The 22,919-nt window shown below is 50.6% G+C and overlaps 2 protein-coding genes and 1 long non-coding RNA gene across 13 annotated transcripts in view; 2 read left to right on the forward strand and 1 right to left on the reverse strand.

Moving 5' to 3' along the window:
• On the forward strand, nucleotides 1-4,247 carry NOB1 (NIN1 (RPN12) binding protein 1 homolog). The gene is made up of 9 exons (XM_064386530.1): nucleotides 1-160; nucleotides 235-367; nucleotides 501-634; nucleotides 772-840; nucleotides 911-1,060; nucleotides 1,148-1,357; nucleotides 1,472-1,569; nucleotides 1,652-1,796; nucleotides 2,183-4,247. Exons 1-9 carry the CDS (start codon nucleotides 83-85, stop codon nucleotides 2,450-2,452), a joined length of 1,287 nt encoding a protein of 428 aa, XP_064242600.1. The 5' UTR covers nucleotides 1-82; the 3' UTR covers nucleotides 2,453-4,247.
• The window catches only part of NFAT5 (nuclear factor of activated T cells 5), a 54,607-nt gene continuing 35,105 nt past the window's right edge, over nucleotides 3,418-22,919 (reverse strand). For 7 of the 11 annotated variants that reach the window (XM_064386517.1, XM_064386525.1, XM_064386524.1 and 4 more), the window contains 10 exons: nucleotides 21,201-21,391; nucleotides 20,221-20,393; nucleotides 17,165-17,299; nucleotides 16,943-16,995; nucleotides 16,102-16,234; nucleotides 15,515-15,595; nucleotides 14,566-14,678; nucleotides 11,605-14,053; nucleotides 10,732-10,981; nucleotides 3,418-9,901 (listed from right to left, as the gene is read on the reverse strand). In XM_064386517.1, coding sequence (XP_064242587.1) covers nucleotides 10,743-10,981; nucleotides 11,605-14,053; nucleotides 14,566-14,678; nucleotides 15,515-15,595; nucleotides 16,102-16,234; nucleotides 16,943-16,995; nucleotides 17,165-17,299; nucleotides 20,221-20,393; nucleotides 21,201-21,391 — 3,567 coding nt within the window. In that variant the 3' untranslated portion in view covers nucleotides 3,418-9,901; nucleotides 10,732-10,742. The remainder of the gene's footprint in view (nucleotides 9,902-10,731; nucleotides 10,982-11,604; nucleotides 14,054-14,565; nucleotides 14,679-15,514; nucleotides 15,596-16,101; nucleotides 16,235-16,942; nucleotides 16,996-17,164; nucleotides 17,300-20,220; nucleotides 20,394-21,200; nucleotides 21,392-22,919) is intronic. The other 4 variants (XM_064386521.1, XM_064386520.1, XM_064386518.1 and 1 more) reach the window with 4 other exon arrangements.
• Nucleotides 11,018-12,221, forward strand: LOC135279279 (uncharacterized). Its single transcript, XR_010346562.1, has 2 exons — nucleotides 11,018-11,164; nucleotides 11,256-12,221. It is a non-coding gene; the product is annotated as an uncharacterized LOC135279279 (long non-coding RNA).

Raw genomic sequence — 22,919 nt, forward strand, 5'->3', positions numbered from 1 at the left:
TACGGCTCCCGGCGTGCCCCGTGCCCGGACCACAACTCCCGGCGTGCTTCCCGCGGCGCTCGGACGGCGGCCGGGACGGGCCATGGGGCGCGCAGACATGGCGCGTGTTCCGCACGTCGTGGCCGACACGGGCGCGTTCCTGAGCGCGGCCCCGCTGCAGGTACCGGGGAGACACCGGAGGGAAGGGCCGGGGGGTCGGGGGGTGACGGGCCGGTGTGACGGCGCTGCCCGCAGGACATCGCAGAGGCGCTGTACACCGTGCCCGAGGTGCTGGCCGAGATCCGCGACCGGCCCGCCCGCCGCCGCCTGGCCGCGCTGCCCTGCGAGCTGCGGCTCCGCCGCCCGCGCCCCGAGCTGCTGCGCCTCGGTGAGTGCGGCAGCCCCGCCGGGCCGGCCCCGGCCCCTTCCTCCCCCCGCGGGACCGGCCCCGGGCCCGCCCGGCCCCCGCGGCCCGGCCCGGCCCGGCCCGGCCCGGCCCGACGGCGCCGCTGCCCCCGCAGTGACCGAGTTCTCCAAGAAGACCGGGGACTACCCGAGCCTCTCGGCCGCCGACCTGCAGGTGCTCGCCCTCACGTGCCAGCTCCAGGCCGACATCGACGGCCCCGGCGGCGTCCGCTGGGAGCCGCAGGACAAGGTAGGGTGGGCGCGGGCCGGTTCCAGCGCACGGGGCCCGGTTCCACGGCGCGGGGCCGGCTCCAGCCCGGTTCCAGCGGCCCGGGCCCGGTCCCAGCCCGGTTCTGCGGCCCCGCCGACCGCCCGTGCCGCCCCCAGGTGCGGCTGAGCTCCACCCCGCGGCACCCCGAGGCCCCCCTGCACCTGGCCGGTTTCCACCTGCCCAAGGTAAGGCGCGGCGGGCGCGGGGCCGCGGCCCGCGGGGCCCGGCTGAGCGCTGCCCGCGCTGTGCCCGCAGCGCAGCCCCGCGGGGAAGGGCCCGCCCCGGCCCGGCCCCGGCAGCGCCCCGGCCCCGGCCCCGGCCCGCAGCGATCCCGACGAGTTCGGATCCTTCCTGTACTGGCGGCCGCCCCTGCCCAGCATCGAGGAGGAGCTGCGGGAGCTGCTGGTGAGGATCCTGTGCTCGCTCTGCCGCTTCTGGCTGGCCGATCCCACCCCGCGTGCCCCCCTGACCATCTCCTGCCCCCCGGGCCAGGCCATCACCGGCAGCCCCGAGCCCCCCGAGGAGCACCAGAGCTCTGCAGACGGGGCCAGCGCCGGCGAGGAGGAGGAGGAGGATGAGAGCGATGACGAAGGCTGGATAACTCCCAGCAACCTGAAGCAGGCCCAGCAGGACACGGGGCACTGTGACACTGCTCCCGTGGGTGTCCAGGTGGGCTGTGTCACCACGGACTTCGCCATGCAGGTGGGTGCTGGGCTGCAGCCCCGTGTGTCAGTCCCAGGGGCCTCTCAAAGCCTGCAGGGCTCTGCTGGCCCAGCTGGCAGGTCCCAGCTGCCGGGCTGTGTCCTGCTCTTGCAGAACGTGCTGCTGCAGATGGGCCTGCACGTGCTGGCCGTGAACGGGATGCTGATCCGCCGCGCCCGCAGCTACATCCTGCGCTGCCACGGCTGCTTCAGGTGCTGGGGCTGGGGCTGAGCGCGGGCTGGGCCCCTGGCCCGCGGCCCCGGGAGCTCTGAAGCCCCTGTCCCACCCTCGCAGGACCACCTCGGACATGACCAAGGTGTTCTGCCCCCACTGCGGGAACAAGACCCTCAAGAAGGTGGCAGTGAGTGTCAGCGATGACGGCAGCCTGCACATGCACTTCTCCCGCAACCCCAAGGTGCTGAACCCCCGGGGGCTCAGGGTGAGTACCTGGACAGACTCCCAGACTCGCTGAGGTTGGAAAAGACCATCAAGGTCATCGGGTCCAGCCTGTGGCCGATTCTTGCCTTGTCAGCCAGCCCAGAGCACTGAGTGCCATGTCCAGTGAGTTCTTTGCACACCTCCCGGGATGGGGACTCCACCACCTCCCCGGGCAGCCCCTTCCCACATTAACAGCCCTTTCTGTGAAGGAATTCTTCCACTGGGATCGCAGGGTTGGGAGCCCAGCTGTGGCTGGCAGGTTGCAGGCAATCAAAGCAAACTGAGAGCATGCTCTGGCTGTTGCTACACTTGACCCCCGGGCTTTCAGCCTTCCCTGCTCGGCCCTGCGGGGGTTCGGGGTCCCGGGGCTGACCCCTCTGTCCGCAGTTCCCGCTGCCGGCGCCGCAGGGCGGGAAGCACGCCAACAACCCGCACCTGGTGGAGGACCAGCGCTTCCCGCAGCAGCGCCTGTCGCGCAAGGCCAGGCAGAAAACCAACGTCTTCGACCCCGACTACCTGGCCGGGGCCTCTCCCTTCGCCGAGAACGACGTGCACAGCCGGGCCGCGCACCTGGCGCTGCGCGACGCCGCGCTGGGCGCCGGCCGCCGCCGCCTCAACCCCAACGCCGTGGGCAGGAAGTTCGTGAGGAGGAGGTGAGGGCAGGGCAGCCCCGCCGGCGGGAGCCGCCCGCCCGGCCGCGGCGTGGCTCTGCCGGGGAGAGGCCTCTCCCAGCTCCTGGGCTCGGGTCAGGCCACGCTGTCCCCGCTGTGCCGGTGCACAGAGAGCCGCCGTGGCCGGGGTGATGGTGGCAGGGTCTGGGGAGGGTGGGGTGGCTTCCCTGCCCATCCCTGGGCACCCCTGGGCAGGGGCTGTGTCACCCAATAAACTCCAAACCCCAAGCCCCGTGACTCAGTCCCATTTCTGCACTTGCCTGTGCCAGGGGAGCCTTTCTCTGAGCCTTGAGGAAGGAGGGGGCTGGCACAGAGGGAGGGGAGATTTCTTGGATCATTTGCCCCACGGGATAATGAGCCCCACAAGGACAGGGGGTTGTGTCCCACCTGGCACTGGGCAATGTTCAGGGGTAATGCTCTGGGGTAAAGCTTTGTGGCTAAATCTGCTGAAGTCTTTCACAGTTGACTGTTGTGCCCAGCTCTTGCTGCAGTTCCTCCTTAACCCTGCTGAAATTGTTCAGAATAAGGAAATACGTGATACCAGCTGTGGCCCCTGGTCCTGGGGAGGTCACAGGGTGTGGAGAGGGAGCAGGAAAGGGGAACACAGCTGGGCCTCCCCAGCCCAGGGCACTTTAGTGTGTCAAAGCTGCAGATGCAGGGCAGTGGGTAAGGCAGCACACATCCTGCTGAGGACGTGGGAATTCCAGCATCTTGGCTTTGGACTCCTGGCCTCACCTCCCTGGGGCAGACTCTGCCTCTCCCCCAGTCCCTCCTGGGCTATGGGAGCCGTTCCCTTGGTCACAATTTGGGGCTGGGCAGCCCCCAGGGGTTACTGGGGTGCCACACCACCAAGTCAGTGTGGCCCCAAGGACCTTTTCCTGCAGCAGCTGCAGCGCCCCGGGCACGGCTCTGGAGATGCCCTTGGTAAAACCATCACAAGACTTTAGAGTGTAAAATGAAAACTTTCATCGTTTATTCTCGACTGCAGCTGTTTACAGAAATATAGTTGCGAGTATACAAATGTCCCAATAGAAGCAAAATATTTTTTTTTTTTAATATTCAACAAGTTATCACAGGAGAGCTAAAAACATAGATGCAAATAAAATATCCCCTCATAGACAAACTGAAAACACCGGGAATCAGTGCTTGGAAAACCCACCTACGAAAGCCATATACACAGAACTGCACGAAGGAGTATCTGGTGCTACTTTCACACTGCAGGACACAGAAGAGGCAGCTCAGCGGTCGAGGGTGCACCCAGAACATCTGGCAGGCAGGGGAGAGCCCCCCCCAGGTGCAGGGACAGGGACAGAGCTTGGAGCTCTGCTCCGAAGGGGCTGGAGCTTAACTCGGCATCAGCTCAGATGGAAATAATTCAAATTGCCTCTCCTTTTACCCAGAATAAAACAGCCTCAGGAATGCTGCAGGGAATGGGATCCCAGTTCTGCAAGGCCCAAAGAGCCAGTTCCAAACAGAAACACCCCCCTGGACACGTTATCCCCAGGGGCAGCCATGGTCCTGCCCAGGGCACTCGGGTCAGACCCCGTCCCACGGGGCAGCTCCAGGGCCAAAACAAAGCCAAGGCCATTTACCTGTCAGGTGAAGAAACCCCTCCCTAATGCCAGGCTGGAGCTGGAATGTGTCACAGAGGGCAGCTGGATGTGGGAGCCTTGGAACCTCAACAGAGGGGTCAGGGAGCAGGGAGTCCTGGGTTCCTTGCCCTGTCCCTACACAGTGAATGTCACCGGGCAATTCAGTGAAGTGTAACAGTAAAAATGACACATCTGTGGGAAAAGCAGAGTTCAGCTCTGCAAACGCCAAGAGAACAAAGGAGGACGCTGGCTCTCAGAGTGGAGGAGGGATTTAAGACCTGTACCAGGATAACACTGACCCACCCAGGACAAATTCCAGTGGAGCACAGATTTGGAATTGAAAGTCATGTTGGACACTACACATTATTGAATGTATGACCTGATTTAATGGCTGGAGCTCTGTCAGGGGAAGTTTAGGGTGGATCTCAGGAAAGGTTCTTCCCCCAGAAGGTGCTGGCACTGCCCAGGCTCCCCAGGGAATGGGCACAGCCCCGAGGCTGCCAGAGCTCCAGGAGAGGTTGGACAGTGCTCCCAGGGATGCCCAGGGTGGGATTGTTGGGGTGTCTGGGCAGGGATGGGGTTGGACTGGATGATCCCTGTGGGTCCTTTCCAGCTCAGGATATTCCATGATTCTTAGGGTTTAATTCCTCACACAACCTGCAAGAAAGAAATCAGCACAAGCTGTGGCAGGTTCCTCACAGACAGAATTCAAGGGGAGCTTCACTGGCTTTCGAGGAGTTCTCTAGATTTTGACTGTTGCACTAATGAATCAGTTAAAATAATCAGTTTACAGACTCCTGCCCTCATGGGAATAAAGAGAAAGGGCAGAGGAGCTTCCCCTCCCTGACCCAGCACAAGCAGGGGCCTTTTGCTACACACTAACATCCCACACACCAGGGCTGGTGCCAGCCCAGCCCTGGCAGCACAGCCAGCACCAGTCCCCGTGGGCACCAGCTGCTGCCACCCGGGCATGGACACGGCTCTGGAGGGACTCAGGGGAGCCCAGGGATGCTCAGGGCTGCCGAAGCCCATCCTCAGCCAGCTCTAACCTAAACCACATCTGCAAGCATGAACAAGAACACAGGAGTGGCCACAGCTCTGGCAAGCCACAGATCCCAGCGAGGTTCCCAAGCAGAGCAAGTTCTGGATCCACGTCACCAACAGGACTGAGAGGTGTGAGACAGCTACTCATGAGTTACTACAAAAACCTCCTACTGAGGAAAAGGAGTATTATTTCGTGTTTATAAAAATGTAAATATAAGTGTTCTAATGCTGTGTCTACTATTATTTATATATAATCATCTGACTCCTCTATATACATATATATAATCCTAGAATATACAGGCAGTGCATATGTACATCCCTATACAGACTGGGAGAGGAAAAGCCTCTCCTCCTGTGTAACCTCCCCGAGTCCCCCACTCCCCTAGAGAATTTCACAAGTTCCCTTTGGCAGGAGTTTAGCCCCTGCTGCATTTTTTCCTTGTTTCTAACACGTTTAGCCCATCTCCAACGCTGACCCTCGGTGCCGTGGCATTGATGCCCTGGCACAGCTGGCACAGCTGGTCTGAGCAGGAACACAAAGTGCTCACAGGCTGCCACACAAGATAAACCAGCCCAAACCGAAACAAAGCCCCTGAACAAACACAGCATCCCACTGCTGTTTCCTTTCAGCTTCTACAGAACAGAGCTGCCCCGAGCCCCCTGAACACAAAACCCCCCAGCTCCCTGAAATTCCATTTGCACTAATGCGCAGTCACCAGTGACCAGAATTTCCTGTGCTCACCTTCCACCTGCAGCTCGGAGCATGCCAAGCACCTCCCTCTCCTCTCTCCTGCTCCCCTCACTCAGATCCATGTCTGTGCTCCCTCTGCTCTCCCACAATGGCCCTGGAAAAGGAACCCAACAGTTTGCCAAGCAGAGGCACAACTAAACAGGAATAAAAATCCACTCAGAGGTATTTTCCTTTTAGAAATTAGATGCTAAATCAAAATATCAATGGAAACTTTAAAAAATAAAGTTCAGCTTATGCAAGTGAGGGGAATGCCCACTGACTCAGCTGCCCAGACTTGGTGCTTCCCATAAAAACCTGCCACGATTATGTTTAACTGCTCATGCCTTGTTTTATCTCAAAACTAAACGGGAAGCAGCCACCCTGTCAGTGATTAAAAGAAATCATCGTCGATCAGAAAGCGGACACCCACTTCAGAACAGCCAGCCTGGAATTATTTCTTGAACTAGATTTGTGATAAAATAAGAGTGAAGTGTTTGGCTAGCTGCAAGACCAGCAGTGAGGAGGCAATTAATACCAGAACAAATGTTAATTAAGCACAAAGCACCAGTAACTCTGTGCCAGAGGAGATGTTCAGCTCACACTGTGCACCAAGTGTTGGCTCCGTGGTGTCTGGGTGGGCTCTGGGCACACTCAGGGTAAAAGCTGAGGGGACATGGGGGGGGTTGGCAGCTCCATCTCCCTCAACTCTCACCTGTGCCCACACACGGGTGCTCTGGGACCCCCAGGGATGCTGGACTGGCACACACTCTGCCACCCAAAGGGCCCAGACACGATACCAGTGCCCCGTGCGCTCCTGGAACACAGGGGTCATAGAGAAGCTCTGCTGCCCAACCTCAACTGCTAAAAATGCCAGAAGTGAACGTGCAGGGCCCTGGTGAGACACAGACGTGGCTCAGGCTGTGCTCCCTGCCATGACACCCTGCAGCCTGTCCCTGAGCTCTTCTGGGGCTGATCCAACCCCTCCGCCCTCGGAGCCGCTGCCGAGCACGCGCCAACCGCTGAGCGACCTCTTCAGTCACACAAATACTTTTTGTAACCAAATCACATGTTCAAAGTGTTGTACATTTAAACATTGACCTAAAATGAACAGGTAAATTTAACACGAGGAAAGGAAGGCGTTTCCAGAAGGAAAACTGGGATAGCACAGCCCTTGGTTGGTTTTTTGTGTATGTTTTTTTCTCTCTTCTCTTCGTGAGTGACCTCAAGCACGCCCACAATTCAAACATACCCTTCCCTGGAGCTGTGGCAGGCTTGGGATGAGGTTCTCTTCTGGGCACTCATCCTGTTCCACGGAGAATTGGTCCCTGGTGACTTGGCACGACCAACAAATGGATAGAGCCCTTCGGAACAAGGAGCAAAAACTGAAGCAGCACGCGAGCGGATCCATCGTTCCCGTCACTCCTTCCGTGTCCGACAGCCCCAGGTGACCCCAAGGGCTCATCCTGGGACACAGGTCCTGCAAACACCACCAGTTCCTTTCCCAGTGAGTGCCTATGGACTTCCACGGCTCTCTGGACGTTGTTGGGTCCATTGTTCTCAGCCCAGCAGCCCCACGCAGCGCCTGGGCACTGCTGGGGGATGCTGCTTTCGTGCTGTGAACCATTACACGATGTTGGTAATGGTTTGTCTTAGCAGGGGAAAAAAAATAAAATACAGAAAGAAGAAGTCTGGGTCGGGGTTAAAGCAGCTCTGGACATGATGCAGCGGGGAATTCTTTCTGTCCTGATTAAAATTTCCAACGTTTGAGCATAATCATAAATTAGAAGTTAAAACACAGAGGCGCTAATAATAAAATATTAAATAGGCAATGAGAGTGGAGAAAAGCTGAATGGCTCATTCTGATGGAAACCCCAATATTTCATATTCTATATAATCCTAAATGCCTCTGGGTTTCCTGGCTAGGCTGTGATGAGGGACACACCAAACACAGAGCAAAGCTTCTCGTGGCCAGCTGGACCAACACTGCCTGATGGAATGGCGAGAGATGAACACGTTATTTATGTTGCAAAAAGTACTTAAATACTCAATAAAGACATAACAAACCCCACCCCACCCCACTGTTATCAGACGCCACGTTGTGGTAGAACATCAGACAAACTCACAAATTTACCACAAAAATGTGTGGCAAAAAGAATATTTTATATATATGTATATATATAAATTTTTATATTTATGCCAATGTACTCACTCAGTACAAATAGCAAAATAGTTATACCATTTCCTAAATACAAAATATAGCTTTCCAAAAAAATGAAACACACATTAGATATAAACCATCCAAAACTTGAACGATTGAAAACTGTATTCAAAATTAAATGACCCAGAGCAGGTCTCTTTCTGAAAAGTTCCCTTCATATCGGCAAGAAGCCTTACTACTGAAAACGTAATTCAATGCCTCTCAATGAGAGAGAGAAAGAGAGAGACAGAAAGAGAAAGTGAACGTCGTGACAGACCAACAAACGGGGAAATCCAGGAAAACCAACAAAAACTCTACACGGCTCAACTACGCACACGAGTTAGGGGGAAAACACACAGTAAACAGACTCGAGGAACTTAAAAAAAACCCATTTACAGACTGTTCCTTTGTTATTTCAAATAACAAAAATGAAGAATGACGTGATACCAGCTAGACTCTACCGAGGCGGAACGGGAGGGACACGGATCTGAACGAGGCTGTAGTGAGAGATCACACACTGTCTGGAGAGTTGAAGCACCCAAAAAATCCACAAGCCTCACAATACACCTGCATGGTCTGGAGTGGGTTGTTTTTACATTCGGTAACATCAGTCAGTGATTTATTCCTTAATTAAACATGACAATCTAGAAACCAGACTTGGGGCTCGGTGGTAGAAAAAGGAACAATCACTTCAGAACTGCGATGAGCTCCACGTGCTACAAAGATGCAACAGCTCGGGATGAAGTGACCTTTTAAGAAGGCTTAAAAATGATGCAATTTGCCCCCTACTTGGAGTAAAGCCAAGCTGAAGATTTCCATCAGTCACAGCTGGAAGTGGCAGGTTAAGGGGGATTCCTGCAATTAGAAGATGGTGAAGAAATTGCTTCCTCTCTCCTTACTCCTTGATTATTTGTCAAAGCTTCTACTGACTAAGCAATTTACTGCCAAGGATTCCTAAAAGCTGTTTCTTTAGCTTTAAAGCCAGTAGGATATTTATGTCTTTTTTTAAAAAAACAAAATACAAAACTGAGGGAGAGAAGGAAAACCATGGAAATAATAAAAGGGAGAAGGCTGGTTTGGGAACAGCTCATGAGGCTTCACAGAGCTCCAACCCATCAGTCAGAACAAGAGACACAGAGGAGTCCCTTCCTCAGCCACACAGAATGTTCTTTTCAAGCTGAAGGTGTTTTAGAGAAGATTTTAAGATCAACTGCAAGTTCCCCTTCATTTCTTCATTTTGTAGAGCCACCGAACCCTTGCTCTATGTACAGCTCCACGTAACTCCAGCTCCACAGATGTGGAAAACCGTTAATCCCCAGATGGGAAATGGTTATTTACAGCAGCAATTCTCTGCTTGGTTATTACAGTTATCAATACTTTCAATTCATAAAGGGTGGGTCTGGCTCTCCCACTCCGTGTCAATCAGAGATCCCTTCACTTACTGACAGCTGAGTCACGCCTCGGGGCAGGGGCAGCTGCTGCTGCTGCTGCACGAGCTTCCCGAGGGGAAAAAGGGATGGGGAGAAGGAATAGCAGGGAAAAAGTAAACGTGGTAACATGGATTACCTTCCAACAACAATAATAACTGACCAGATATGCTTTAAATTCCGAGAGCCCTCACTGTAATGAGGTTTATGAACCCGGTAACAGCCCAACCCCACGCCCCAGTAACGCAAAGCATAACTCCTCAGCATTATTGGCACTGTGGAGCCCAAACTCCATGGTCATGGCCTCAGGTCTGCCACTGGCCACACGTGTGCTCTTAAAGAGGCCACTTTTCCACAGAAGCAATTGGTTCCACGCAGCCTAATCCAGAGGTGGAAGGTCTGAGAGGATCTGGGAAATCGTCGCTTTTTTTTCTCCACGGAATTTCTGCGTGAGAAAACAAGCAGAAAAGTCAGGCATAACTAACCACAGTCCCCTCCTCCTTCTGTGCAGTGGATTCATCTTCAGAGTGTTCCTCATGAGCAGGCACTGAACTGGGGGCGAGGAGCAAGAGAAGCTCTGGAGAGACTCCAAGCTCCATATGCAAACCCCTTTAGATTAGGGAATGACGTGCATCCCTTCAGTGAAAACTCAGGGGGGATTAAGGACAAGACCACCCCAAGTTACCACAACCTACACTGGACTCCAGAGTCCTCTCGGTTCTTGGTGCTCATTTGTAGTCAAAGGCTCTTCCCCCCTCTGAAAAAGGCACCTTCTAAATGCAGAATGTCTCCTAGCAACAGCTGATGCCATCGGCTGTTTCTAACACAGCCCCAGCATGTGGCACACTCAGGAGCTGCCACATTCCACCAAAACTTGTTTTCACATTACGTTATTGTAACCCGGGGGAAGAGTTCAGAACAGTTCAAACTTGAGGTGTTATTTACTCAGTAAGTGTCAAGTTTTTTAACTACAGTCATGTTTCATAAGGTTATGATCTGCCAAGCTGCCAGTGATCCACTCTCCTGCCTAACAAACTACCAGACTCTCACGGCAGATGACAAAATGTAGGAAAAATGAACAAGACACAGTCTCAACTGTTTCATACAAGTTCTGACCTCTGACTGGTTTTAATAACTTCATTGTGGTATTATAGTCTTAACCCAGCCTCACTGGTGTTTTAGCTGACCTCTTAAAGCACAGTCACACACTGCAAGGTGCAAATGCACTGAGCAAACTCCTGCGTGGCAGCGAAGACCCCAGAGACCCAGACTCACCACTTGCCTAATTAAAACGAGCCAGCCATGCTGTTGCCCTGGTTCTGCAAGGACACGAGCAGGTCGTCGATCTTCTCCATGTTCTGGTTGGCGGCCATGGCCGAGGGCAGCGGCGGCGTCTCGGGGAGCTGCTGGGACAGGAGCGCCGGCACGGCGGGCTGCGCCTCGCCCTGGGGCTGCCCGGGCTGCCCCATGGCCATCAGCTCCTCCGGCAGCGCCGCCGGCCCGGGCGGCAGCAGCTGCCCACAGTCTGGGGACAGAGGCACAGCTCAGTGTCTTGGCACGGGCCAGCAGCTCCCACAGCAAAGCAGCAGCACGCCCACCCTGTGAGAGCAGCTGCAACCTCTCACTGCTGGGGCTCACAGGCCTCTGCACGCAGAGAAAGGCTCTGCAACCCACAGAACCAGTCAGGGAGGCTGGGTCCAGAGAGGAGGTAAGGAAAAGTGTAGGTTTGTGCAGCTAAGTACACTTTAACAGACACTTTTCTGGACTCTACAACTTCTAAAATCCTTGCTTTCCTTCAGCAACGTGAAGAGAGGCAACACATATATTGTGGAAACAAAAAACAGCAAGGGAAATGCTCTCTTAGGAGAGCACAACCATTCCTAGACTGGATATCAGTGAGAGACTCTTCCCTGTGAGGGTGGGCAGGCCCTGGCACAGTGCCCAGAGCAGCTGTGGCTGCCCCTGGATCCCTGGCAGTGCCCAAGGCCAGGCTGGACAGGGCTGGGAGCAGCCCGGGACAGTGGCAGGTGTCCCTGCCATGGCAGGGGTGGGATGGATTGGCTTTAAGGTCCCTTCCCACCCAAAGCATTCCCAGTTTCTATGGCAGTCCCCACACGGAAAGCTCAGCACTGGGCACTGGTCACTTACTGTTCTGGATGCCAAACAGGAATATTCCCGAGGTCTGCTGGGATGAGGCAGGGGAATTCTGCAGCTGGTTGATGGCACCTCCCGCCGTGTTGTGGAACAGAGGAGCCTGCTGCTGGGGAGGAGAAGCAGTTCCTGGCATTCCTGCCATGCTGTTTTGGGAGGAGTACATGGGGGACTGCTGCAGCTCCGGCTGGCTCATGCTGTTCTGCAGGGCAGACATGGAAGCTGAGGAGATGAAGAGGGTGACTTGTTGCTCTTGAGAACTTGGGGACCCTTGGACCAGCTGAATCTGGGGCGAGTTATGGAAGATGGTTGGCTGCTGTGCTTCAGCCTGGTTGGAGCCAGGATTCTGGAGAGAAGACACTGTGGTCTGACTCTGGAATTGCATGGGCTGCTGTTCCTGATTCATCGAGGCCATGTTGGACTGTGGATGGAAAATGGACTGGCCTTGCTGCTCCTGATTGGTAACTGGGTTTTGGTTTGGATTGAAAATCATGTTCTGCTTTTGGGGGGCCATTGTACTCATTGCATTTTGATTGCTGAACATCATGTTCTGCTGCTGCTGCTGCTGCTGCTCCTGAGATGGAGGGCTGCTCTGGATGGCAACAATCGAATGCTGAGGCTGGAAGATGGCTCCCTGTTGGTTCTGAGGGATGGAGCTGGACTGGATGGAGCCCAGCGACACTTGGGACTGAAACAAACCCTGCTGAGCTGGCTGAGTCTGGGGCTGCTCCTGGGGAAGCATGGAGCTCTGGATATGAGAGATCTGTGTCTGTTGCTGGAAAGAAGTCTGCTGTTCAGTGTTTGTTGCTGTCTGAAGAGGAGAAATGGGATTTGGGCTTGTAAAGAATGACATCTGCTCTTCCTGAGTGGCAGGGTTGCTCATGGAACTCTGGGAAAGGAACATGTTGGCAGACTGCTGGTCTTGAGGCACCGAGGAGCTCTGCAAGACACCCATGGCATTCTGTGAGTGGAACATGGGGGGCTGCAGTTGGTCAGAGGAATTAGTGTTGGTCTGGTTGTGGACAATGGAATTTGAGCTATGAAAAAGGGATCCTTGTGTTTCCTGGGATATATTCTGAGTGTCAGCAATAGGGTTCTGAGAGTGGAAAAGCTGAGCTTGTGAGTGTGGAGACTGCTGGATGAAGCTTCCCGACTGAATGGACATCATCTCTCCCCCTTGCTGGAACAGACCCCCGCCCTGCTGCTGAGTCCCACTGGCCTGGACACTCATCATGGTCTTGGTAGACGAGAAGAGATTAACCTGGGACTGACTTTCCCCACTGTGCTGCATCTGAACCATGGTCTGAAACACAGAGCTCTGCATCTGTTTGCTCTGGCCCGAGGCCTCTTCCCCCTCTGCAGAGCTGGAGGGCTGGAACATGGCAGCGCCGCTGCTGGAGCCCGGGGGCTGCGCGGGGGCGGCCGCCTCGCCGCCGGACACCGCCTCGCCGCCGGACACCGCCGGGGACGAGGAGAACAGCTCGCACTGCATCTGCATGTCCTCGCTGGAGGACAAGCCACCCATCATGTGAGACGCCTGCTGGTACACCGGGGACTGCTGCAGGGCCCCGTTCCCCGCCGTGCTGGAGGAGAACAGGTCGGGCTGCATCTGCGGCGCCGCCTGGCACATGTTCTGCTGCATGCCCATCACCATGGCCGCAGAGGTCTCCATGGCCTGCTGCTGCTGCTGCTGCTGCTGCTGGTTGGACAGGGCACCTTCGGGCTGGGGGTGAACGCTCTCAGCTCGCCCAGGCAAAAGGCTCTCCGGTCTGGAATGGACAGCTGTGTCTGAGGAGGAAAACATGGCGGGATTCACGCTGCTCTGGATCTGGCTGACCTGCTGAAAGATATCCGCGTTCAGCTGATCTTGGACATCCTCGCTGCTGTCTGAGCCCGAAAACAACACGGAAGATAACTGCTGCTGAGCTTCCAGAACCTGCTGCACCAAGTCAACGTTCCTGCTGCTGCCCGTGGCGGTGTTGGTGGGGAAGTTCCCAGCCTGGAGCTGCTGGATGGTGTTCTGGAGCTGACTCACGCCGCTGGCCGACGAGAAGATGCTCGAGGAAATCTGCTGCTGCAGGGCCTGGGCCGGCTCCGAGAGCGTCGGCTGCTGCTGCTGAGAGGCATCAGCCAGCTGTGACAGAGTGACCACCGTGCCATCCGACTGCAGCACCTCCCTGGGCTGCGAGTCCCTGGGCTGGAACTGTGCAGCCTGCTGCAGCAGGGCGTCGCTGTTCTGCAGCTGGCCCGGCGTGGACACTGCGGAGAAGCTGCCGGGCTGGGAGATGTCCTGTGTTTGGATGGTGCTCAGGGTCTCTGGGGTGTACACCTTGGGCTGGATTTGCTGCTGGTTTTCACTTTCAGAAGGTAAATGGGAAGCAGAAGTTGATATGCCAGACATGCTGTTTTCCAATGTTTGCTGAGTTGGTCCAACCACATTTGAAGCCTGAAAAGACCAACACATTTGGTAATTTATAAACTACTGGGGTTATGCAAATACAATTTCCCAAAATCCCCAATATCCAGGGAAAATCAGAGGGAGATGTGAGATATGAAACCCAGACACAACCAAACCAGCAAACAAATGCTGCTTCAAGGATGGAATCATGGCACAATTTAATGAAAGCTATGCTAAGAACTGATTAAAAGAATATTCTTACAGTAATTGACTAGCTCTGTGTCACAGGATAAAAATCCCCATCATAGGGTCACTAACCCATCAATCTGTCTAGGTGCAGCAACCAGGTGAGTTATTGAAGGAAATTGTGTGTTTACTCATGCTGTGTCACTGTGTTTTGCCCAGACTGATCCTGGACATGGCACTTTCCCTGTCTATTACTCTCCTCCACTGCCAAAGCATGGACCAAGGAGAGGTGTAACTCAGAGTCTGAAAGCTGCTGTGCTCAGCCCCCAGCAGACTCACTGCAGCACGGGGGGAGAGCATTTTTGTGCACTTACTTCCATTGGAGCCACATCTTCGTTCTTGATCATACTGCTTGGCATGAGTGGAGTTATCAAGGCACTAGGAAGAATGTTCACCTTCTCCAGGTTACAGCCCGTGGCCTTCACTGCTGCAGCCACAACAAAACGAGAACAAGAGGGGCAATGCTGAAACCACTCCACAACTCCCTTTAAGTAAATTACAGAATTACTCTTTAACGTAAGAGCCACAGATCCCCACACCCTAAGCAAATTTAAACCTTACAGTAACGTGGCAGTAAAATTTCTGCACATGTGTATAGAGTGAGGGAGGACAGAACAGACCAAGTACATACAGCAAACAAAATTCTCTGACCTCTGGTTCAGAGTCAGCTGGAGAAGAACAGGTACAGGAATGAAGCATCAGAGAGGAGCTGACACAGAAACCCCCAGGAGAAGGTGAATTCAGATTTATTGCATAAATTAACTGAGGACAATGAAGGAACAGCAACAGCACGTTGTGTTCCAAGGAGCAGCAGCTGTTCTGCAGCAGTTGGGATCTTCTCTCAGTTAAGCTCCACATTAAATTAGAAGGATGTCAGGCATATTAGTTTATATATTTGCTTAATTAATACTACACTGTTTCTAATTCTTTGTATTAACTGCAATTCTAGGGGGTTTTTTTATTCTTCACTTGCAAACAGACTAAATAAAGATTAGACTGGAGAGCCTAATACATGAAAAATGAAAAAAAAATAGTATTATTTTTTGCCTTTTTTTTGTTCTACATTAGCTTGTACTAAAATATACTGATAGGAATATTGTTATGAAGTAAAAGTTTCAGAGTCAGAAAACAAACCTCCCTGTAAGAATAGGGCCAGATTTTATAAGCACAGACTTATCACAGGATGTCTGATTCATTTCACCAAATCTGGATAGGAATTCATAGTTAAATCATTAAGAACACTGATAAGAATCAATTTAGTACCTTTTATAGCCTCTTCAAAAGAACAATGTTGGGCTGGGCTGGAGATTTCCTTCTTCACATTAACATTCAGAGTCCCAGCTGCTGAGACAAAACACATTGAGAACTTCCTTACATTAAATCAGCAAACAAGCCAAAAAAACACAAAGCAAACCAAAACAATTCCTTATAGCTTAAAGAAATTCAGGTTCTTTGAAACCCACACAGACCTTTGCACTGTCTATTGTGATACAGATAAATAAATAAACTAGAATACATGAAGTGGGCAAATTGCAGCTTTCCTCAGGATAAAGCCTGGTGGGATTTCTTGGTTTATTTGGTGCATTGTATGAGATATGTTGAATTTTAATCCTGCTCAGCTTCATTTTGATCCTTAAACTAGAAATGGATGCTGCTATATAAGAAGAGCTGTCACAAGGCAGCTGGAATTTGAGGTATGTGGCACATACATGAGAAAAGCAAAGCCTTTAGGTTTTATCATTAACAGAGCAACACCGGGCAGCTAGAGGGGCTTGGGAAGATCCACGCTGCTCAGCATTCCGTGCTGAGCAGGTGAAAAGGCCCCTGCTCCCCCAGGGCACCCCACACACCTGGCTCTGGAGTGTAGGTGAAGGGCTGCACGTCGTGAGACCGGCCAGCGTTGGTCACCACGTATATCCCCACGGAGACAGCTGAGGTGATCTGCTGGTCGTGATACGGGGGCACCTTCACAATAAGGTGATTCTGCAAGGCAAAAGGATCACGTTTTCTTACTGCTGATCTCAATTCTACTTACAACAAAGGACAGAAACAGGCTGATAAAACACCATAAATAAAAGCCCAGGGCACTGGGGGCAATGCACATGTGGGATACTGCCCAGGAGGTGGGGCCTGGATGGCACTTTCCTGACACCATCTGCAGCCTAAGAGTCCATAAAGACACTTATTTGTGTCAAAAAGATGAAATGTTCTGTAAAGCATTTCAAAGTGGAACAAAAATTCAGCCAGTTATAAAGACTATGCTGTACACACAATCTCCTTCCATGGAAAACTGCTGGGAGAACTGAATTAGGCCTTTTAGTTCCATTGTATACAAGGGCAAAGACCTGCTCAGCAAACCCACTGTGGGATCCAAGCTCTCACTTAGACACTGAACAATTTTACTGGTGTAAACCCAAAATTATATTCCACCAGACTCACAACAGACCTCACGTGAAAAAAATTAGTATTATTTCTAGAAATGCACAGAAAGAGGGAAAGGCTTGATTCATTTTTCTTTGGAAACAGAGTCAGTGTATTTTTTAAATTAAAAATATAGTGATAATAACAGTAATGATGATGATAATAATAATAATAACAATAATAATAATAATAATAATAATAATAGTAGTAGTAGTAGTAGTAGTAGTAGTAGTCATAATAGTAGTAATAATAAAAGTAATGCAGAAGTACCTGATGAAATAATTCCATGTCAATTTCAGCTTCTGCCTTCCAAGAATTCTCATCTAAATGAAAATTAAAAGCCTAGGTTAGTGCACATCCTGTAGAGCAATTTGTTCCAGTGCCTTTGACTCTGCTGCTCAGTTTGCTCTCCTGGCTGAGCCTTACCCAGCAGTGAAACCCCAACCCCAGGCTCTGCTCAGCACCCCAAGCCAGCCCTGCTTTCACACTCACCGGAAACATTCTCTTGGAAAATCACTTTTGTTCCCTTTAGGAAGTTCTTGCCAATCAGAAAAACTTCCTCTTCACCCTTCACTGAACAGCTGTGGAGACTTTTCTTTAGGATCTCTGGGACTCCCGCTGGCTGAGCTGCAAGGGAAAAAACAGTCTGGAATCAAGAAAATATCAACATCCAAACCAAACCACTTTTACTTACAGGGTTATGAAGGAAAAACTAAAACTCCTGAGCTTCTTTCTTTATCATGTATTTCACGACAAACTCTTCAGAATATAATAATTTCTATTATTTCCTCACCAAATGTAATGAGCTCACAGAAATCACACTTAGCTCAATGAACCACTAATAATCTTTTTCTTTTTCTCCTGCACTTAATAAATCTTCAAGACAAAACTCCCAGTGCTGGAGCCAAAGCTCAACAAGTGCTCAGAAGGGAAGGAAATGTGGTTCTGTAATTCCCTGGTGTAGAGTGATTTCCAGAGGCATCAACCCTTAGACACACCTGAAGCCTACCTGCAAATTCAGCCTCTGGGTCATAAAACTTGATTTTTTTGTGAAGCTTATTTTGTTCTGCTCTGCAAAAGAGCAGGAGTAATTCCCCTATTACCTGGGGGGCTTTGCAGTTTTTTTACATGACACAGTTTTCTGTCTGGTGCAAGAACTAACCCAGGGCTTGGAGCAACCTGGTGCCCCCTGGCTGGGGTGGAATGGGATGACCTTCAAGGTCCCCTCCAAATCCTTGCAAGACTCACATCTCTGGAGTTGGGAATTTCAGCAATTTGAATCAAATAAACAAGCCAAGAGGCTGTTGTTTTACAGACACACATCGCTGGATGCCCCTGTGCCAGAGGTCCAGATGATGATTTTTATATCATTCTTATCATGAACTGCCACTGCTGCAAACCATTCCTGCTCTTCTTAAACCTTAAACCAAATAGGACCACGTGTGCTGAATACAAATGAGCACTGCAGACAATTTAAACAGAGATACATTTTAAAATAACGTGTTTTGACACATTTAAGATAAAGGTTCCTCAATCACCTTTTCTCCTCACACAGCTTCCCAGGGCACACACCCAGACTCGTGTTTCTGCACTTGCCTGGCCCACTTTGAGTGTTTAATAACAATATTCTCTGGGCTTACTACACAGCAGAACATACATCCTGTACCACTCCAAATTATTTAATGACCTTTCAGAAGGGATTTTTCTACAACTCTGCCTGCAGGTTCCCAGGCAACCGTTACGCAACGACTGAATATGCTCAGGGCACATGAAAAGAGTAACTGGATTTAGGTTTGCTAACAAGTTAACAAAGCCTATTTAAAACACAGCCCTCAAATAAAGAGCCTGCAGCTCCTTAATGCCTTCTCTAAGGTTTCAGGAACATTATAAAACACAATATAAACAGGCTCTGATGAGTGTAAATGCAAACCTTGTTGGGGAGGTACATTACATACCTGTAGTAAGGTTTATGTAGCAAACCAACCCAGTGTGATTTGCCTGAGGAGATGATTTATATTCAATAAACAACACATTTCGTGCCATTTTGATCAGCCAGTACCCATGTGCCAGCACTATTTGCTTGGCCAAGGTCTACTGCAAGTCCCTGCAGCTTTGGCATAAGTTAAGACAGAAGCACAGAGTCCTGGAAGGAGCCTCAGGAATTCCCCTCCCAACCTTCACACCATGATCAGTTTTATTCACATATTCCCCAAAGACACAAGTCTGACCAGAGTATTTTGTTTCTGTGATCTAAGACTTCCAGCACTGGAGACACTGTAGAATTCCTGGGCAATCTCTTAGCAACTTACACAATTGAGAATATTTTCTTAGCAAGTGACCAAACCCCAGCCTGCCAAAAACCAAACCAATTTACTCTTTGCATCAAATACAGCTTTTTTTAGCTCAACAGCCTATTTTAAAATCAGTCTCTAAATGTTTCATCTCAGACTCTCAGCTTCTACTCACAATAGCAAGTTTTGGGCTGTTGAAGAAAACATCAGGTGACTTCCACTCCCTTTTCTTCTATAGGTGAAATAATTTTATATTTAACCAGAAAGTTACAAACAAAAGAGATACAGGAATGGTTTTGAGATTTTGCAGAAAATGTTTTTGTCTTAAATCTGAAAATTAGTATCAGAAACTCCATCACTGTGAAATATCACCATGGTCTATTGATCAGAATGGAGCTGCAAAGATGACTGTACTTCTAAAAAATAACCCAAAAAATCCTTTTTGTACCACGGAAAGAGCACAATATGAGTGCCAGGAGCTTCTCTACTCTTTCCATGCACAGACCAAGCTCTCCATCTAATTCATCAAGATAAGGGGAGGAACAAGATGAGCTTTAAGGTCCCCTCCAGCCCAAACCATTCCATGATTCCACCATCCCCTTTTCCCTGCAGGTCAGTGGAACCTCCCCAGCCAAGGCAGCCATCTGTGCTCGTGCTAAACAGAGCAGTTTAATAAAGAGCTATAAAAAGTTTTGTTCTTGCACTGAACCAGAACAGATTCAGCCTCTGGCCCACGCAAGGACCACAGCTGGGAGAGCCAGGCTTGCTGGCTCACTGCAAGTCCTGTCTAGCACTGAAAGCTGAGGCATAAATGTGACAATACAGCAGAGACTGACAGTACTGTCGTTCTTCAAAGCAATCACGACAAAAACAGTGAAATTTTAGGAGGCAAAAATCCATTGAACTGAAGATCAGGAATAGTGTAACTATTTTTCAACACTGGACAATAATTTTAACTATTACCCCACCATAAATAAAAATCAATCCACTTGATTTCAGCTACAGCAATTCTGAAATCATCACAGATTAAAAAACAAGGGTTGGTTTTTTACTCCCCAGGGTATTTTCACAGAATCACAGCATCATTTAGGTTGGAGACCATCCAGTCCAAGCTGTGCCCGATCCCAGCCCAGAGCACTGAGTGCCACATCCATTCCTTCCTTGGGCACCTCCAGACCTCCCTGGGCAGCCCCTGCCAGTGCCTGACCACACTAAAACCCAGACCCCCCTACTCCCAGCTCTGTGTGTGACACTCACTGCACAGAATGGGGGAAGAAGGCGTCTGCAGGGTCAGGGTGGAGCCGTCCTTGCGCGTGATGTTGACGCGAAAGACGAGCCGAGCGCGGGTGCTTTTCTTCTTGGAGCCAGCAATCCCTATCCTGGCTTCCACATCAGCATTCCTCAGCTTCAGGATTCCCACACAATCAACCCTAACAACACAAAACAGAGCAGAATTTCATCGTTTAGTAAGTTCAGCATCTTTAACAGTCCTTCAGTAGTTTCATAAGCCAAAGTCAAAAGCCTTGAGGTAATTACAGAAATGTTATTAGATTTCTTTTTATTTACATGAAATCTATGACCTTTTTCAAGTTTTCATTCAACCCTGCCTAATTTGGATGATGAATCATGGCAGAAAGGCATATGAAAGCATGAATAAAACAGAAAGTGCAATATAATTCTGGTAAGCATTCAATTTAGAATCACAGCTCTTCATTCTTCCATCCCCAGGGCGAGATCTGTGTTTGCAGGATTATTGCTTCAAAATATTCTGCATTCACTTAAAGAAAGCAGGAGTAGAATAAAACTTACTGTAGTCATATTATTTATGTTCAGTGGGACTTGGAAGTGACAGATAAGTCCTCCCTTAAGTGTGGTCCTAGGGGAGATGTACAGGGCCAGGTGAGTGATGCAGTGGTGGCTTTCAGACAGGCACCATGCAAAATGATTTAAAGCAAAAAACAGCCAAAAAAACCCAAGAACAGCAGAAGCAAACACAGCCTGATGTGTTCAAAAGAAGAATATTGCAATTTACCCAGGATTTTGGGTTGTGTGTCCCAAAAGCCCAGGGACCACCTGCTATCTCCTGTGAGTACACTGAATGACAAGCAAGAGCTGAGGAGCAGAGAGAGGAGAATGCTGAGGTGCTCAGACCTGAACTATAACCCATCCAACGGAAAAAAGAAATCTGTTCCCAAACCCGAGCTAATACAGGACAACACTCCTGAGGAGCTACTCACGCCAGTGTCATGTTGTTGCTTGGGTCCAGCCCCACCTCGATGACCGTGGTGCCCTCGATGTCCACCTCCTTGCAGGGCGTGGTGTTCCTGCCCGTGACCCGGCAGGCCTGGTAGAAGCCGTGCGGCTTCACGCGCCCCGAGTCGTTGCCCACGAACACCTGCAGCACCACGGGCTCGTTGTGGCCTTCCAGCTGCAACAGGCAGGTGGGCAATTAGCACAGGAACGACTGCTTTAATTGTTATTATTAACAGCAGGCTTCTAAGCCATTCTCAATGCTGTCTACCTTCAGACAGAATTATCCCAGCTGCGACTCTCGCACCTCTTACGACCTCTGGTCTCGCTCCAGCTGTGACTATTCCCCCTTCCCCCCCAGCATCCACATCCACCAGCCAGCCAAGAAAGAGAACCTTTCCTGGGGCTGATTCCAGAGGTGAAGAGGTTCTGCTGCTCACTATGTGCACAGCCACTGGCATTCCAGGACCCCACCTTCGTGCCAGATGCATTTTGAAATCCTCGTGAAACCAGATTAGAATTGTCCAATAGCTGCAAAACCCCTGAAGGAGTCAGAAGAGGATGAAAGGGAAGCAGAGGGAGAAATGGGCGACTGAATGGTCCAACCATCCAACTGAATAAGCCCAGCTTTCCTTCAGACACCAAAATAAAAATTAAAAATGGTAACCTGACATCTCCTACTTAAAAGGTAACAATGTCAGGATTCACTGAAATACTTCATAAATAAGAGCAGGTCAGACATTTTAACATCCTCCTGCAACCCCCATGTGCAAGCCATAATTATCCCAGAACATGCCAATGAAAAATACATTCATTTCTGTAACATCAACATCCTGCCATGAAATGGTTTGTGTCCTCTTAAAGGACATTTTTTTTATTAGTGGGATCCCACTGGTGCCACAGACTAAAAATACTCTGAGGTAAAAGAAGTCCTGAAGTAAACCTGGACATTGCATTACAAACTAAATTCTTCTTTTTAGGAAATAGTTAAGAAAAATACTCCAAGTGAAAAAAAACATTAGATTGTTGCCAGATTCCCAGGCCAGAGATGGAAATTCCTTGCCAGAGCATTCTAGGAGATAAAATGAATATTTTAGTGATCCCACTGAGACACATTTGTTGCCAAGGATTTCTGGGTGATAGTATTGTCTTTTGTCCCAGGCAACACCTTTAGAAAGAAGCTTCAGTTTCAGTAGCGAGGAGATGCAAAGGAGAGCAGAATCCTCTGGGGAATCTCTTGGGGGATTATTCCTTGACATGCTTAAAAAATGTAATTCTGAAGTTTGTAGCAAGTTTGAATAAAGGAAAAAATAAATAAATCAGCAAATACTGGTAAGATCACTGTGTGCTCATGTCCAAGAGGAGCAAACAGCAAATGTTACTGTCAGAGATGGGCAAAGCCCCAAGACCTCTGGAGTGGCCCAGCACGGACATCCACTGGGAACCAAGGGCACAGGTCACAACAAAGGCCTCAACAGCCAGTCCCTCGATTCAGGCTTGGCTGTACAATTTTAATGTTGCATACTGATGGTAGATTCAAGTTTTAAGTCATCAAGATCAGTTTTATTTAAATGGCCACTGAACCTGCCTCTCCTCCTCGGCCTGTGTCAGGGCCACACGTCCTGTGTCAGAGCCAGATCTCTGCTGAGCACCAACATCTTTACACTGCTCCTCCCCACCTTTAAACCCCACAAACAAAACAAAAA

Source organism: Passer domesticus, chromosome 12 (assembly GCF_036417665.1).
Source record: "Passer domesticus isolate bPasDom1 chromosome 12, bPasDom1.hap1, whole genome shotgun sequence".
Taxonomy (NCBI): domain Eukaryota; kingdom Metazoa; phylum Chordata; class Aves; order Passeriformes; family Passeridae; genus Passer; species Passer domesticus.

Coding starts and splice junctions, on each gene's coding strand:
- NOB1 (XM_064386530.1), top strand. CDS start 83: ATGGGGCGCGCAGACATGGCGCGTGTTCCGCACGTCGTGGCCGACACG. Junction 1,061..1,147: donor AGGAGCTGCGGGAGCTGCTG/GTGAGGATCCTG, acceptor CCCCCGGGCCAG/GCCATCACCGGCAGCCCCGA. Junction 1,358..1,471: donor CCACGGACTTCGCCATGCAG/GTGGGTGCTGGG, acceptor CTGCTCTTGCAG/AACGTGCTGCTGCAGATGGG.